Source organism: Pyxicephalus adspersus, chromosome 4 (genome assembly GCF_032062135.1).
Source record: "Pyxicephalus adspersus chromosome 4, UCB_Pads_2.0, whole genome shotgun sequence".
Taxonomy (NCBI): domain Eukaryota; kingdom Metazoa; phylum Chordata; class Amphibia; order Anura; family Pyxicephalidae; genus Pyxicephalus; species Pyxicephalus adspersus.
In genome coordinates this window covers 59,093,808-59,111,898 of record NC_092861.1, presented here as the reverse complement: position 1 = coordinate 59,111,898, position 18,091 = coordinate 59,093,808, and the positions used below count along the sequence as shown (strand labels likewise).

Genomic DNA, 18,091 nt, shown 5'->3' with positions numbered 1-18,091 from the left:
GTATCTAATGACTTTCAAGCTTTGTTCATTCAAGCTGCTATTGTTCGTTTTCAAGAATAAAGGGAAATGGTAACTGTTATGTAATTTTGTGGGTTTTGATTTTCAACACACTTTACAGCTACAGTGTAACCAAAGATTTACAGAGTAATAGTGGCTTATTTGGGCCATTACAGTCTGTGTAAACACAACTACAAAAGCAAATTGAGAACTACGATTTGTCTTACTGAATTAGACTCCTTGTAAGTGAGAAGTGGCACTAAGTTATTCAAGTCCAATTTTGATTGGTTAGGTGCTTTAACACTATACTGGGCAGGTTTGTAAATGCCCCCTAGTATTTTTCCTCCATGTAGTTAAATGATCCCCTAAAGTAATTTACAGTATATAAAGGTAATATCTACTTAATTTTTTTATTGTGCTTTAATTGGGTTTTGTAGGAGATAAATTCTCCATCAAAGTGTCTGGGACAAGGTCATTGCAAGAATGTAGGAATTTTAACGAGAGCAGAATATACTTTAACAATGGGAGAAAAAAAACACAATTAGCAGTCCATGTGAAATGACAGTCACCCAGTCTGTCTGAAAATGCTCGTTATGTCTGTGGTTGCAGGCAGATGCCTGCCTCTTGGGGAGGGGGTGTTGTGGGTTATTAATCTGGATTGTTAGAAAACATGTCCGAAATGCTACTGTTGTTTCGCAAGATACGAGGCGTCTGCAGAACCTGCAAATCTGCCTGCACTATTCACCTCTTTCTCTCTGCTCTGTGTAATGACATAGACCTACTTGGTTGAAAGAGTGAACCTTGCAATTTTATAGAATACACTGTACATTTATGGACAGGCTTAAAAAGACCAAAGAATGGACATCTGACGATATCCGCATTCTAGGTTTAGGGTCTCATTTATGTGAACATGTTGGAAATTCCAGGGCTAGATTTTTTCCATGGCTGGTGGTCCTCCATTGCAATGAAAGGCATCCTTTCCATAATGCCTTTTACAGCTGCTGATAAAAATGTTTTAAAATATTTTAAATTGTCATATTATACTAACAATAAAAAAATATGGTAACAATTTTTTTTGGTTTTAACGTCTCGAAAGCCACCCTACTGAACCTGTCTGAAAAAAAATGAGATTGTAATTCATACATTACCACTTTTAAAGGGTTTGTAAAGTAATTTTGTTACAAATGTAGACACAGGTTATCCCCATTATGGGGCTTTCTTTACTGTGTGCGCTCCTTTGTTTCGTTCAAAGCAGTCATTTATTCCAGGAGCCAGGAGCACTTGTTCTGGTAGGCAAAAAATATTGCGGAACATGAGGAAAACTGATGTGAAATATAGACTAGGGTTTGATGGGTACCATGGTGGTTTCAGGAACAACCAGAGAGGCCAGGACATTGTGGCCTACTTCTTACCCAGCATTCTGTGGAACCATGCTCACCAGGAAAGAGAATACCAGAGATTGTGGCCTAATTTGCCTATATCTTTGCAGATTAATGGCACAGAAAGAAGCAGTGAACTAGGGAGGCACTTCACTAATTTATTCACTTACTTTTTTCAGTACAGCAGCATAAGACCCTGTCTATGTTCACAAGTCATTTTGAGCAGTGAGAGAAGACTTTAAATTGTCTGAATATTGTTAAGTTTGTGACAGCTATGTGACTTAACCCCAATTTGTTGAATTCCATCTACCGGCCTAATGTCTGTCCAGCAGGTGTTGGGTTCAGAGGACAGACGGTATTTGGTCTAGTGGATACAGTGCGTATCTACTAGAGTGGTAGTCAGGCCATGGGCCACCTTGATTTATAATGCACTTTCAGAGCTCCCAACTGCCTTTCATTTGGAGCGACTGTTCCTTTTTTGGAACCAAATCCCCTTATCCCTCCTAAATTGTTCCTGTTTTTGTTTTGATATTTTGGCCTCTGTAACATCTGTCTTATTTAACTACTAAAAAACTACTGTTTTTCAAAAGGACAGTACAATGAAAAAGTGTTAGTGAAAAAACAATTTGGAATTAATCCAATCATTTTTTGCATTTTTTTGCAGTCTGTGTAACAGTGGTGCAGCAAAGGGGCTTTTTAACAATTCTCAAATGGCAAGTGGTTAGCAATTGACTTGCAAGTGGCAGTTAGGTTCCGCAGTCAGTTGCATATCTCCAATTCCACTTTGGATCTCATTGATCTCACTAATCACTGGTATTGCTTTGCAGTTGTTTGAGGTTAGGCCTTTAACAGGTGACAAGGGGAATAAACATCCACTTTTACCCTTTCATTGTGTCAGTCACAGAATTTTTCTGCTGTGATTTATTGTTTGCTTATCCTATTGTAAAGCTTTTTACCAGGCTTTTCAGAGTGGGTCACCAGTAGTAACATGGGAACCAAAAAGAAGCCAGCAGTATATATATATATATATATATATATATATATATATATATATTTATATATATTTATTTATTTATATTTAATTTTAGGTTTGGTGACTGTTTAAGAAGAAAAATTTGTATTTCATACCATACATACTAAGTGTCATTTTCTCTTATTTACATGAGACTATAACTGGGCTAAATGACAGTGAGCTTTCTATAATTCCTGGCTGCGTGAAAGGATGCAGTGCATATACATTATTAACCTGTCTAGCTCCTGCTTCTGGAATGCAGTCCCAGTCATTCCTACTTCTTATAACATTTTACAGTGAGAAAGAGCAGGTTCTGGGGAAAACAGTCTGGAGAATACATAATAAATCTAAGATCTTCAATCTCTTTTTTCTATATATAACTTTCCTGATCACATATAAGTGTCTTGTGATCTTCAGAAGACAGTCTGAAGTAACCTTCACAACTCTCATGTCACAAAAACTATTTTTATTTCGAACATTAGTCAAAGAAAAGGGGTCTTGACCACCATACTACTAGACTGTAATTTGAAAAACGTTTAGCTTTTTATGGTGTTTTATGGGTCGACTGAACTGGAAATTTCTGTGTAAGTTCCACAGTCTGCAAGGGTAGTAGGTGCATTATAGTTTACTATCCAGTGTAAAATGCATGATGGATCTATACAGAAGAGATCAAGAAAAAGAAGACTCATTTTTTGCCACATTCTCACATTCTTCATACACATCAAATTCATCCACCTCAGCGAAGGGAAGTCCATTTCCAGGAACATGCTCACAAACAGTGCTCCGTGTAGTGACACGTGTAACACTGGGGGAAGACCTCCGAGAACCAAGCCTCTTCTTCCTTCCATGGCACATGACCTCTTTAAACATCTCACGAAAACGTGTAGAGAGTAAATTGTATAGGATTGGATTAACTGCTGAACTAAGATAAAATAATACTCCGGAGATCACATGTACAAAGCTAAACATTTGATGCATTTCATCTGTCCAGTTGTTAATGAAGCTCCACATCAGTCGTTCAGTGTGAAAAGGTGCCCAGCAGATCCCAAAAACTACCACCAGGATAACTGTGGAGTAAAAAACAAAAATATTTATTAGGTAAACTCAACTAGCAATATAAGAAGAAAATAAATAACAATTATGTTTATAAATAGCTCATGTAATCCCCATCAATTGCCACATAATATCAAAAGGACAAATATGATATACCCAGTGATACAACAATTACCTGTTTTTGAAACCTAACACTTTGAAAAGCCACCTTTATTCAAAATCTATGCATGCTGGATCCCTAAACTTCTTGGCAACTCAGTGGTGAAATATCCTCACTTTGTAATTCTTCCCAACCTAAAACGCTATTACCAAACAACATACTGGCATCACGTCCTATTGAGATGATTAATCCGCATTCTAAAGTCATGGGGAATCTAAAATCATGCAGTTGTTACTGGAACAGAATGTAAGTAGATCTACCAATGGTGATACTTGATCCAATGTCAACAATGAATCTTCACTTATTAATTTCACACTTAAGTGAATATTTTAATTTTACTGGAACATGAGATTGACTACAAACATTTAAAGTACCAATTATGTTTGAAAACTGATCTTAATACAAAAAGTGTTTTCAGTTTCAATACAATTTTAAACCAATTGGCATAATATAATGCCTTTGTCAGGCCACTTTTTTCAAATATTGATAGAAAATACAAAGAAAAATAAGAATGTGTTGATCGTATGTTGATCAGATTTTCCACTAATTGACTGAAATTATCCCATAAAGTATGGCTGGCTCTACATATCAGGTGGAGATTAAAGGAGACTTGACATTTGTACAATATAACGTGAACAACTTTGTTGGGGTTTAACCATACCTACACTGTTCAGAAATAAAGAAAAACTATTTTGGCCTTAGCTACCTTTTAATGCTTTGTGCCACAGGGCAAGGATATAACCTACAAACAAATCTAACCACTGGAGTTTCCGGGAGAAATAAAAAGAAGAATGGAGGTTTATCTTCGAGTTGTCCACTCAAGGCTAAAATGTTTTCTTGGAATAAAAAAATTGTCCTTTAAATTGTCAAATAATCTAAATCCTCATTGTCTGTTTGCCCATAAACAGATAGTAACAAGGTATGAGGTTTGTAAGGTCAAAAGAAATAAAGAGATTTTAATACACACAAAGGCTTAAATTAGGCATACGTACACATGTGAGTTCACCTTGTCAAGCAGCATTGACTGAACTGCATGTACATTTTATATTGTCTCTATATAATGTTTTATTTTTTAAACAAAGCTTCCCAATTGAATTTCTATGAATAATCCCTTTTTGCCAGTGCACAGCCATTTAGTTTGAAGCAAAAGCATTACATCTGATATAAACACTGTAAATTATCTCAGCCCGCCAGCTAAATATATGAATTCAAAAATATAAAGTATCCAGTAAGCTGCTAATACTACTGTGAGATCCTATTTTAATGCATTTTACAAAATAGCACTAATTCACTTTCCCCATTTCTACTGCATTCTAACGCTGGATAATGATGTGCATATTATTGTCTTTTCTACAATGCACGGCACAATTATTTCTTTGTAAAGTGAATGTTTTATAAAACAGGAACTGCTGGAAGACAGAGACTGACTTTATTTTAGTCTGATTTGGTTTTGCATAGAAGTTTCTAGGATAAGAAAGCCATACATATAAAGATTTTGTCTGAAAAATGGCCCAGCTCCTCTGTGAAAAGATAAATATTATTCTTGTTGAGCCTGCTGCATTTGGAGAAGAGTGTTTCACACTGTTAAAATGTTTACTTATTAAGTCAGCTGATATATTATAGCATACCTGCTGCCCTCGGAAGGGAAGGGTTAATGCTCGTCCAGGTAAAAGTGCAGAATTTAGAATAAGTGTCCTGCTGGGAAATGCAATCTAATTTTCAGGCACAAAGTGAAATTCCTAATAAGGACAAACTGAGACAAAAAACACCTACAGTTAAAAAGGGAAGAGGAGCCATGAGCTGTCAAGAGTGAGAGAGCCCAGAGCCCTATCCAGCTGGATACAAACATCACCTGGACATGCTGCAGGGTCACATAATCCATGGAAGTTCCTATCAATCAGAGACAATGACAGCATACTGCTTTCCATATGACAACCTGTCAGGGAAAGATGATCCTATTCTAGGCAAAGATGTCAGTAAAAATGTATAATGTATGGTGTATAGTGCAGTAAGAGCATAAAGTTTTTTTTTTTTTTACAGCAGCTTTGGAATTTGCGTTACTTGGTATACTCAACAAGGCATTCCATAGTATTTAAAGAACGCCACTAACTCTCTGTCTAAGCATCCAAGGCCAGGGGGTGTACGATGGTAGTTTTATTCACCTCTGTGGTCTAAACTTTAAAATGTTCTTCTTCAGATCCGTCGTCTCTGCATTTTTCCTTCCTTATAGTTCACCAGTAGTCTCATCTTCCTAGCTGTCAGGCTCTTAGAAGTCTATGTGGATTTCCCAGACTACTGGGAGACTACAGAATGGTGCTCAGTAGACAGTAATGTGCAAGGTCTGGCACTTTGGAGAGAACATGAATGTTATGGGGACACCTAAGAAAATGTAATAACCATCATCATGCTAAATCCATAGCTTAATAAATCATGAAAGGAATTGACAAATAAAAAGTGCACTGTTTACTTTTTATGCAGGGAATTAACTGATCTCCCTCACAAGAAAAATCTGTGATCTAATGATAGTAGCTCAAAATGTATATACCAGAAATCTGGTGGTAATGACATTGAACAGATGTTATGCAATGTTGGTTAGTTGCTATCATTACACAATACAAACAATATTGAGGAGCAATCATGTAGTAATATAAATGTTACATAAATAATTATGAAATAAAGGCCACAGTAATAGCTCAATATATGGACTCATTGAAAATACACTCCTTTTACTTTAAGATATCGAGCAGTAAAATATGTTAATATCCTTTTATTATCCTTTTTGCTTTTGATTTTTTGGCTTCTGATAGCTTTCTGTCTAATGTTTGAATAAAAGATCTTGACATATATATATATATATATATATATTGAAAGATGATGGAAACTTCAAAGAACAAATTATTCATTCAGACTAACTTCTTTGGAGAGAAAATGTTGAAACTGTTAAACAATAAGCTGGACAAATTTGATCGAACATGGAAGGACTGGAATAATTTTACTCACATATTCCAGTCCAATACCCCCACACCCCCTTGCCACTCACCTTCCTCTTCCCATTATTGATTTTTATTTAGGTACTAAACTTTATTATAATTTTTTGAGGTAATCCATGGAAGACACGACCTAAGGGACTATACTAAGATAAAGACTTGAATTGAACAAGGATTAAAGTCCTTATCACTCTTCTTTCGGTGGAACTGGATCCTCCAGAATGCAATTTGTTTTATATTGTGTTTTTCTTTTTTCATACTGTTGAAAATGTACCATGCTCAGGCCCTGTACAGTTAAGTTCCAGTGCCTAATACTTATGTTCTTCCTTTTGGGCCCCTGTGTACTCCTTAGTGTTTCCCATTACTTTGTTTCTTGACTGTAACAAACACCCTTTTTCTTTCTTCTTGTTTTCATTATTACTTTTTTATTAGTTATAAAAATATTTCTTTAATTAAAATTACAATTTTAAAATTACATGTTTTCATCAAGGTTGCTGTCAATCAAAAATGAATATATATAAGAAAGTAGAAAAGGGCAATGGTGGTCTCGACCTCTGAAGCCCTCAGGTCTTAGCTTGAAGACTTTCTAAAAAGGCCACAGGACACATAAGGTCATCTAGGTTTTGCCAAAAAAGTGTGGCTATTCATACTAATAATAATGTCCCTATTAGGAAAGCCCCATTCAAAAATGTTTTTTTTTTTACATTTAGCATTATAAAAGTGGGGATTCAAATTGAAAAGTGTTTTAAAAGGAAAACAAATTATAAGGGCTACTACATGCATCAATTAGTGCATGGATCCTTAACAGGCTGATCTACTTGTGTGATAAGCCTAAAACACTAGTACCAGTTAAATCTGGGAATCATGTTTGTATGTCTTACATAGTTATAAGCAGACAGTAGAATTTAAAGAATCTACATTAAATAGTTAGTTCTAACAAAATACAGCAAAGGCTACATATATATATATATATATATATATATATATAGATAGATTTTTTTTTTTTTTAAACTTTTTATAAAGGAAATGACTTCAAATGAAAATAAAAAAGCTGACTTGATGCTGATATCTGTTACATTTATCTCATTGTTTTATCTCACAAAATCTCCATTAGGGTTTATGGAGAAATGTGAAGATAAAAGCTACAAGACAAATTCATGGTACGCAGTGGAATTCATCCTTAGAAGGAATTAATATGAAAGGAGTGCAAGTCATTTTTTTTCACATTTGTAATAGATGTACAGCCTAAATGGAAGTTTTTAATCTTAAGCAATATAATACTGAGACAACTGTAGATCCTGCAGAGAGAAAAAGTAAATCTGAAGATACACCGAGTTGTTTTTTTAGAGCTCATTAAATTCTTCACTATGGGTTTATCTGTTGAAACAAAGGCACAGCAGACTTTAAAGTGAAACAATTGTGATTTAGTTTTTCTTGAGAAAAATGGTTTTAACAGGAAGAAGACCAATTGATGTATTGATGCTTCCATTAGTTAAGTCAGATGTGCCCTAAAATTACTTGTTGTAACCCAGGAACCATTCATTAAGAAATTGATTTTCCATGTAGACATTAGAAATGTAAGTGCATGAGCCATATGTCCAAGAATTTGCTCTGAAAGCATTAGTCAATATAGGATACTATTATAATGTATCTCATTTTGTGAAAGGCAAACCTAAGAAATAGATCTGTTAATACTATTACTCTCAGGTTTCTCAACATCTTTATTGCACACTACTTCGAATTATGGTTCTGATAGTATTTGCTTGGCAATATGCAGTCACTTCAGTGCATAAAGGAAAACAATCTTTATTGGTAATGATGTGTGCATGTCCTACAATAGTTATTTCTCCCATAACACAGATATATGTGTTTCAGTTATAGTCTATCATAAAAGTATTAGCATATTCTAAACGAGAAGTAAAATACTTCAAAATAAGCCCTAACTCACCTCTGTATATAAAGAAATTGCGGAGAAATTGGGCAGGATGGTGGCTCAGAGGTTAGCACTCTGGCCTTTGCAGCGCTGGGTCCCAGGTTTGAATCTCATCCAGGACAATATCTGCATGGAGTCATGCTTCTCCCTATGTTTGCATGGGTTTCTCTGGTTTCCTCACGCATTCCAAAAACATACAGTTCAGTTAATTGGCTTGCCCTTAAAACTGACCTTAGACTGTGTAATGACATATGACTGAGGTAGGGACGTTAGATTGTGAGCTCCTAGGAGGGACAGTTAGTGACATGACTTTGTACATTGCTGTGTAATATGTCAACGCTATATAATTCCAGTATAATAATATTAAATGATTGCAAATGAGGTGTGGAAATCACAGGTTCTTTTAGTTTTCTTTCCAGCCTGCCAGTCTTCAAATGTCAACACACAACAGATGTTTCTAAGGATGTTAGAAACCAACTAAAACCTGAATTTTAACCTCTGTTCTTGTTTTGCTGGCTACATAGATGTACAATATACATTCCCCCCTTTCAGTCCATGACAATGGCCCCGGAACAAAATATCTCTAGAAAAGACACAGACAACAATGAAACCCTAACAGGAGTTCTAATACTCTCACTCGCTATTCAAAATCAAAAACCCATTGATATAAAGTAACTTCATACTAAAAGCAGCTAGTGAAGTAAGTGAAGGTTGTCTCACTGCTTGTTAAGAATATGTAAATATTTTAAAATCCAAAGACTGGGCACAGGTGAACTTAAAAGGAAACCTGTGAATGTAAGCACATAGGAGCTGTTTCTGCATCCTAGTTCTGACTTCACTAACTTGTGAGTCACTGACCTAGAACAAACACTCAGAATGGGAGTTCTGACTGTAAATAATGACATCATAAGTCATACTGGATCACCAATATGGCCTATGAAGGTATTACATACATGTTTGACACTGGAACCTAGCTCTGTTTGTGGGAAGGTATTTTTATTTGTTTAATCTGTTTATTTTATTCAGTGAATTGATATTTGTTGTTTCATATTGTTATGATTTTAAATCTGTAACTAATAAAGTTTTTACTATATACTATTTTGTTTGATGCCCAAAAAATTCCATTCTCTGAATACACAGTATAGGTGTTATCTCCTTTAGGAAGTAGTTATAGCGTGTTAACCAGATTGTTTTAGGAAAAATATGAATGTATTTCCAGGTTTACAGAATACAACTGGATATTAAATAACAGAAAGAATTACATCAGAGACTGTTCCTTTTTTCCCCCCGTTGGAGCAAATAGGACCATGGTTTACTAGACTTTTTTTCACATTCCTCAGGATCAACTGGGCTTATACTTGTATAATGGTGTGCATGGGGTTCTGTCTAAAAATTGAGGATATCTGGTATTTTTATTGATTTTCCTTGTGGTTGAACTCCATGGTGTTTTTTCAACCTGGCTATCGATGTCTCTATGAACATCAGCCTATTAGCACACAGACCAGCTAATGTTGTAAAACTTCTAAGGCTCTCAAAGAATATACAAAGAGATAACCTCAAACAGAACAAGTGACTTTGACAAAATACTGAAAGGCTTAATGATGTGAAAGGTAATGTATAAACACAGAAACTATTAGCTAGATCTTCATACTCTTATACCAAAGCTTTACAGACCCTTTTAAGTATATTAGATTGTTAAAGGCTTTACAGACAGACATTTGGTTATCCATGGCTCTGTATTATGGTTCAGTTATTTGGCTCTGTATGTTTGATGCTCTCATTTTTAGTCATTTTTATCACCTTCTAAGCATATTTCTTTAGGATACATAGAGGTTCTAAACTGCCTTATAAAACCATTTTCATGCATGTCTCAAAGAAATGCATCTTTATATAGTAAATTATCAGAAAACATGACCCTATTTTATCAGATGAATTTTGGGTTGGTGCTAAGGCCAGCACACTCTTGGAACTAAAGTGGAACTAATGTCTTACTTTACAAAATAAAGGATCAGGCAGATGGGTATTGCAGAAAAAGAGAGGCAATGTCCCTTTTGCAATAACTTGACTTGTCTGCCTAATCCTGTTGGTAGCCAGGAATGGATGAACATCACCCCAGTAAGCAATCAAGGTGGTGGAAGATCTCACTGGTAGAACAAAGGAAGATGGTGGCGAGAGAATGTGCACAGATGAGTCCTGTAGCTTTAGTTCTGCTTTAATACTAATATATATAGTTCTAATCTATGCTACTATTCTAGTGAAAACAATTAACAGTTCATACCAGTCTCTAAACCGAAAAGATTTTCCATGCTAAACTTCCCCAAAAAAGGGATACGGCCACACAGAGCCTAAAACCAATAAAAGTAGAATTCTTGATCTACACTTCTCCATATAGTTTGAGAAGACAAAAAAAGTGTACAATTATGCTGTGCTTGTACAGTACGGTAGATATTTGTTAAGCTCATTAACTTAAGGTTACATTGTATAGTGCTTCAGGTGGAACTGTATTATCTTTAAACGATTTAGATTTTTATTATATATACTGTACATGAAAGAGATCAATTAACAGTGCAAGAAAATTTACCTCACGGGCACGACAATTACAGCTGGTGATTTTATGGGTTCAGGATCTTCAGTCATCTTAATTTGGCCATGTTATCCCTGTGAATGTGCATGGAAGTTCCTTCTTCCTGGTACTAAGGTATGACAAGAATGTACACTGCACATTCTACAAAAGACTGAGAACAGACAGGTAAGTTTGTTTTATTACAGAAAAGACATTGCCTGTCTCTTATGCCAAAAAAGTGCCTGCTCACGTTTTTTTTTACATTTTTAAATGTATTTGTGCTTAGAATATACCGTATTTTTTTGGCGTATAAGACGCACTTTTCTTCCCCAAAACTGGGGGGGGGGAAAGTTGGTGCGTCTTATACAACAAATACCGTGTTATAAAATAATTAAAATAAGATACTCACCCGATACCCGATCCTGCAGTGCAGAGTGAAAGAAGCCGGCACAGCGCCCCCTGCTGATCCCTGCCCTAACTGCCGTACAGTGGAAAAAAAGGTAAGTGAACGGCACAGAGCGATCAGAAGGTTAATTTGAACGGCACAGAGTGATCAGAAGGGGAATTTGAAGGGCACAGAGTGATCAGAAGGGGAATTTGAATGGCACAGAGTGATCAGAAGGGGAATTTGAATGGCACAGAGTGATCAGAAGGGGAATTTGAATGGCACATGAGTGATCAGAAGGGGAATTTGAATGGCACAGAGTGATCAGAAGGGGACAATCAATGGCACATGAGTGATCAGAAGGGGAATACCGGTATGAATGGCACATGAGTGATCAGAAGGGGAATAATCTTTCAGAATCTTTTTTTTCTAGATTTTCCTCCTTTAAAATTGGGTGCGTCTTATATTCCAGAGCATCTTATACGGCGAAAAATACGGTAATATACAACCGATATATTTCTAATACTGAACATACAGCTGTATTTTCAAGGTATATCTAGACTTCCTGCCTTCATGCTCACTAATTCCATTATAAGTCTACAAGTGTCCGTCAGACTGTAGACAAGAGACTATCTGCAGTCATCAAGTGACATATACAGCTCTCCTGGCCCCAGACCATGTAATCAGGTAATACAACACATACTACTACTACTAATAGCCTTTTGGTAATATGATAGAGATTGGAATCATCAACTTTGGTCAATGATAGACAAGAAAAGAACAATTTATTTATTACATAGTTTCAAAGTTCTCTACAAGATGGAAACTGCCTCAAAGTTCCCTACGTCTGTTCTTCTGTGCCGTAAATAATACATTGAGCCCCTGTTGTTCTTCCCTGTTATAAAAGCACAGCGGAATTATTCAAAAGAAGGACAGATAACCTATGTTGTACTTATTGCTCCATATGGTGAGATGTGCCAAAATTGACCAGCTATTGCTAAGTTGTCATAGCAAAATGTTTTGCAAACAGGGTGTGATAGAAACTTTCCGAAATAGATATATTATGGAAGTATTAAAAATCAAATTTTATAAAATGTTGAGATAGTTTGAATAAGAGTTACAGCTTATACCATATATTGTGTAACCTCTTGAACTGAATAATATTACAGCGTCTAGAGTGGGAACATTGACAGCAACAAGAAAACATATTTTTTTCCATCAAATTGCTTTACTGAGGTGCAAATATAAGTGTCATAAGAATGTATGATTTTGTTTGTTGTCAGATTTTTTTTGTTATCCAGTCAACACGGGAAAAATCACTTACTTTTTGTGTGTTCACAAAGACTTCGTCAACTAAAAGGACATCTGTATAAAACCTCAGAGAGGTTTTATTAATTCCTTACTCTTTCTATTATGTAAAAATACAATCTTTTTGCCACTGTTCCACTTTACTAATGCAATCATTCTAGACATGATACAGTCAACTGACATTTATGAGATTCTAGGCTTTTATGACCTAAGCATGGTCATCAGTATGTACTGTGCCATTTACCCATGATATGATTTCAGCAGCGGGTATTGATTTCAATAACATGCTTCAATAGGTGTCTAACATTTGGCTCACATTTTAAGAATTGTAGCTATAGCAGCACCTTACATACCAGATAATAAATGCTAGTTTGCCAGTAATAAATAAATTGAAAGCAATGAACCACAGTAAAACGCCTACGAGTTGTCATTATCAATTTCTGTGTTTTAATATTTTTTCTTTCAACTGACTAGCCGAACCATGATCTCTAATCGGGAATTCCCAGAGGTGTAACATTCACTAATTTTTATGTCAGCCTATGTACTTTTTAATTACAACTTTGAATCGAGAAGGTACTGTCTAATTGGCTTTCTATCAGCACAATACAAATGTTTCACTAACATTATTACACTGTCATTACACATCACTATAATTCCTCCGACACCATCATGGACCTAAATTATAATCTTTATTTCTGACAGAGTACATTTAGGAATAGGTGAATCATATTATCAGGTTCATAATGAGCACAGACAAAGCTGCCTTCCTGAAGGGGGAGATTCAGGAACTCACCGTAGTGTCTGCAATGATTCATTTAACAAGTTCTGTTACATTTGTACATTTGTGTGTCATTGATGAGCAATGGGAAGGTGGGGGTGGAACAGGAAACGATCTACAGTATGTATGATATTTTTTAAGAAAACCACTTACATACAACCAATACTTACTGCTATACTTTTCACTCAATGTTTATATCTTGCTATCTTATACCATAAATTGTCCCTTTGCAATTACCCAAAACATTGTTACAATGTACAACTAGTTACCATGCACATCTTCATTACTATGGCCATGTGAGTAACGGAAAAATACATTACAACACTGGCTGAGAAAACAGTTTTCTTCTCTATAGCTAGCATGGATTTGGGTCAACTGGGTAGTGGCTGAAGAATGAGAAAAACCATTCTATATGGGACTACAAGGCAGTCTTGTAAATAAAGCAGAAAGATCAGTTGCTAAATATGCAGCATTTTGGCAATATCAAGCATTTTTAATAATACCTACAGCCAGATTTCTATATTGTATGCCAGACATCTCACTGCACCCAAAAATAGGGCTGAATTGTCATCTAAAAACTATGGAGCCATCCATCATTGTGCTGGAAAAGCAAGTCATAATTTTACTGTTTATTTAAGTTTGCAGTACAAATGCCCACTGATAGCAAGTGGTTTGCACTACTTTGTAGGTATGGATTTTAGGCTCAAATTGTATCTGTGAAACTATCTTCATGGATTTTCTAGGTCCTTCCTCTGTTTGCATGCTTCACATTTTCTGACTTCTTCCATTCTTAATTTATGAAAAAAGCTAATGGATTTAAAACTATTTTGTTCTAAGAAGGAAAAACTCTTCTCATTATGTTTGTAGAGAGGACTGTGAGTTCTTCTTACCCCATAAAGCAATGTGAACCCTTTATGTAAAAAATGAAATGACTGTAACTGGTTTCAGCCTACTTGGAAATTACATAGACACACATATAACAGTAGACTTAAGCTACTGCATGCACACAAGTCAGATAATCCTTACCTGACAAATGGTCGTCCAATGTGAGGACTCAGGTGTGGTAACATGCTAGCACAGTTTGCAGCCAGGACTCTGGGACAGTAGTGGAAGTAGTGAAATCTACAATTCCCCCAGTTATAGGATCTCGTACCTTCTACCAGTCTGGAATTTTGTTTAGGTTTGCTGCTGAATGTTATGCAAAAGCAAAGTTGCATTTTCTGCTATGCTGAAGAAAGCTTATTTTGCACTTAATAAAACACATTGTTTCAGACTATACAACTGTGTAGTGCACTGATCACGGTTCCACCAAAGTCACACACCCAATGCTAACACTCCATTCAGGATGATGTCTCGGTGAACCACAATTGTCTTGTCTAGTTTTCAAATACATGCAAGAAAAAGCAATGTCATTGGGTCGTTAAATTCTGTTTTTGCAAGCTCAACAAGCTTGTAACTTCATTATTCAATGTACCGTAACCATTTTAAAATAGGGAAAAAAACTTTATATTTTTAAAATGTAGATAGGAAATTACTATTCAGATATAACCCATTACCCAGCATCCAACTGCACACATCACATACATATATTATACGTCAGTTTTTGATCAGCCACTTTATATCCCATCACATTATCCTACATTTGATTTATACAGTGTTGATCTATGTACTGTCTTTCTCCACAAACATCATTGCTCTGTGTTGCTTCTCATTAACTGTCCTGAATTGTATCATGGGTCATAATGACCTTGTAAAATATTAGTCCAAAGACTAATTTTAGAACTAAGATGTTTGGTTTGTTTTTGATTCAATCACACATTGCAACAAGTTATTAATATGTACACAGTGTACATTTCTCCAAGAATCATGAAAAATGTATGCATACATAACATTTGGATTATAAATATTTACAAAAAACACCATTCATTCATTTGAATGAATATTCCTCATTACTCATTAGGATCTCTCATTAGGGGTACTTAATTCAAGTACCCATAAAGATTTAACAACATGACAATACTTCTCAGTACTGAGACCTAAAAAGGTCATAAACACATCCCCTTTGTCTAACAGCAAAACATTTAATTAGTTTGTACAAACATTGACATGAACCAAATGAAACAAATAAGTGAGTGACTAATTTTAGTTGTGCTACATATAGAAAGTTAGCTCAATTTACTTTATTATTAGTTATATGGAAATGAAACACCACAGAGGGCCAGTGGCTCAGCAGCAATAATGTACTTTCCTTGTACACGGGGTAGGGTAAATTTAGAGGTAAGTCTACTATAACGTGCAAACTTGCTGTTCATAATTACCCATTATAACAAGTACTCCTGTGCCAACCCCTATCTCAGATAAAGTCACAAAACTGTTTATGCACTGATTTGAATTCATACTGCAGATATAGGTATGACACACTCCTGTCTGGTTGGATAACCTGTGCACCGGGCTATTCTTTGTACACATTGTACCGTGTATTCCACAGGCCTGCCTTTACTATAGCAATCAAATCTTCACTCTGCATTACGGATACTCACATTGGTAGTCGTACAATGATCTAACTATTACATGTTGTTGTCAAACAGTTAAGCCAGTACATTTCCATACAAGGCGAGATCCTTACTAATACTCAACACATCTAGACCCCTTTTTGCTCTCTACAGTAATATGATGCAACTTTTGAGTTTTCTGCATATTATTAATAGTGGAACATGGCTTTCTCTGCTGAAAAGATAAACACTTCTGAAATGGATACAGAACAGAAGGATTTCCCCACACTCACTTTTTATTATAACTCATCTTGTTGCTCAGTTTTGCTTTGCCTCCTTTTGTGTTTGTTCACCTATTTTGTGCATATAATTTGGGTTCTTTTTTACCAGCTGCTTTATTATGGATCTAAAAATTATGTTTTCATTCATTCCAAGAACTGCAGAGAATTCATTTTCTGGACTTTGGTTACAAACTTCAAATCCTAAATGGAAAATCTAAAATTGTTCGATCAATTATTTCCCTGGCCATGAAACCACATATATGTTACATACATGTTATAGATAACTAAGTCACACTCATTTGATTAGCAAACCACTGTTTGTTAGTGGTATGGGGGAAGCAAAGTTGCTTTGCTTGAACATTTTGTTCAGAATATAATGTACAGAAATACTGATCACCCTGTATATATATATAAATCGTCCATACAGAGAACTCTCTTCCCGATTATTCATTTTAAGGTCATTATACAGGATAAGGGGGCACTTTTTGCGTCTGGAGGAAAAGAAGTTTAAGCTCTGGATATGGAAGGGATTCTTCACTGTAAGGTCTGTGAAAATGTGGAATCGGCTCCCTCAGGAAGTAGTTTCAACAACTACTATAGATTGCTTTAAGAAAAAGCTGGATGCTTTTCTAGCACATAATAAAGTTTACAAATAGGCATAACAGAAACTGTTGATCCAGAGAACATCCAATTGCCTTATGGGATCATGAAGCATATTTTTTCCAACCTTGTACCAGGGTTTTTTTCTGCCTTCATCTGAATCAACTATGTCTATAGGGTTTTTATCTGGGACAGGTTTATTTCCCTAGTGGTTGTACTTGATAGACTTATGTCCTTTTTTTAACCTAACTCACTGTATAACTATACCATATGTTTACTCTTAGGGCCTGATTTATTAAAGCTCTCCAAGTCTGGAGAGGATACACTTTCATCAGTGAAGCTGGGTGATCCAGCAAACCTGGAATGTATTTCTTCAATGTCATTTGTTATTTGTTAGCAAATGCTTTGAATCCTGAACTAGATCCATCCCAGGTTTGTTGGATCACCCAGCTTCACTAGTGAAAGTGTATTCTCTCCAGCCTTGTAGAGCTTTATTAAATCATGGCCTTAATGTTTATATAAAAACAATTGCAGAGCCCAATTTAACACCCACTTTACAAACTAAAAGTGATAAACTCTGTGTTGGAATATTGGGATTAACCACCTTGCCGTTAAACGCTAAAAACTTTTGCAATTATGGTTAACCCCGAGTTTTTGTCACCAGGTGGTTAAATGTAAACAAATGTTATGTTGCAATCCGTTTGTCATACATTGTATGACAATCGGATTACAACTGAAAGGAAATACTTACCCAGTGTCCGCAGCTCCTCTTGCTGGCATCTGTAGTGAGATGTATAGCACAATGCAGAAATCTTACATTGTACTGTGCATCTCTCCGGAGATACCAGCAGCTTCCAGCATCCAGCGTCCGTCTCTGTCTCTGTGTGAGGCACGCAGGGAAATCCCCCCCCCCTCACATCACCCGGAGGATGAGTCATCTTCCGGGTGATGTGATTGGTGATGTATGGGGGTGTGTCAGGGAGGGAAATTTAAAAGCAGAGTACAATGTAATCTAAACTTTTTTTTATATTCATGATATCTACTAGACCCTTGTTCGGACATATTTCTGTAACTTACAGGTCTAAAATGTAAAAAAAAAAATTTCATGAAAAACAGTGTAACGCTTTTGGTACAGATCTCTAGACATCAGTGTAACGCCCAGG

General features: G+C 35.8%; 1 protein-coding gene across 1 annotated transcript in view; it reads right to left on the bottom strand.

Moving 5' to 3' along the window:
• Nucleotides 1–2,459: 2,459 nt before the first annotated feature.
• Nucleotides 2,460–18,091, bottom strand: part of NMUR1 (neuromedin U receptor 1) — a 36,530-nt gene continuing 20,898 nt past the window's right edge. The window contains exon 4 of the mRNA XM_072408321.1: nt 2,460–3,455. Within this exon, the coding sequence (XP_072264422.1) occupies nt 3,058–3,455 (398 nt within the window). The 3' untranslated portion in view covers nt 2,460–3,057. The remainder of the gene's footprint in view (nt 3,456–18,091) is intronic.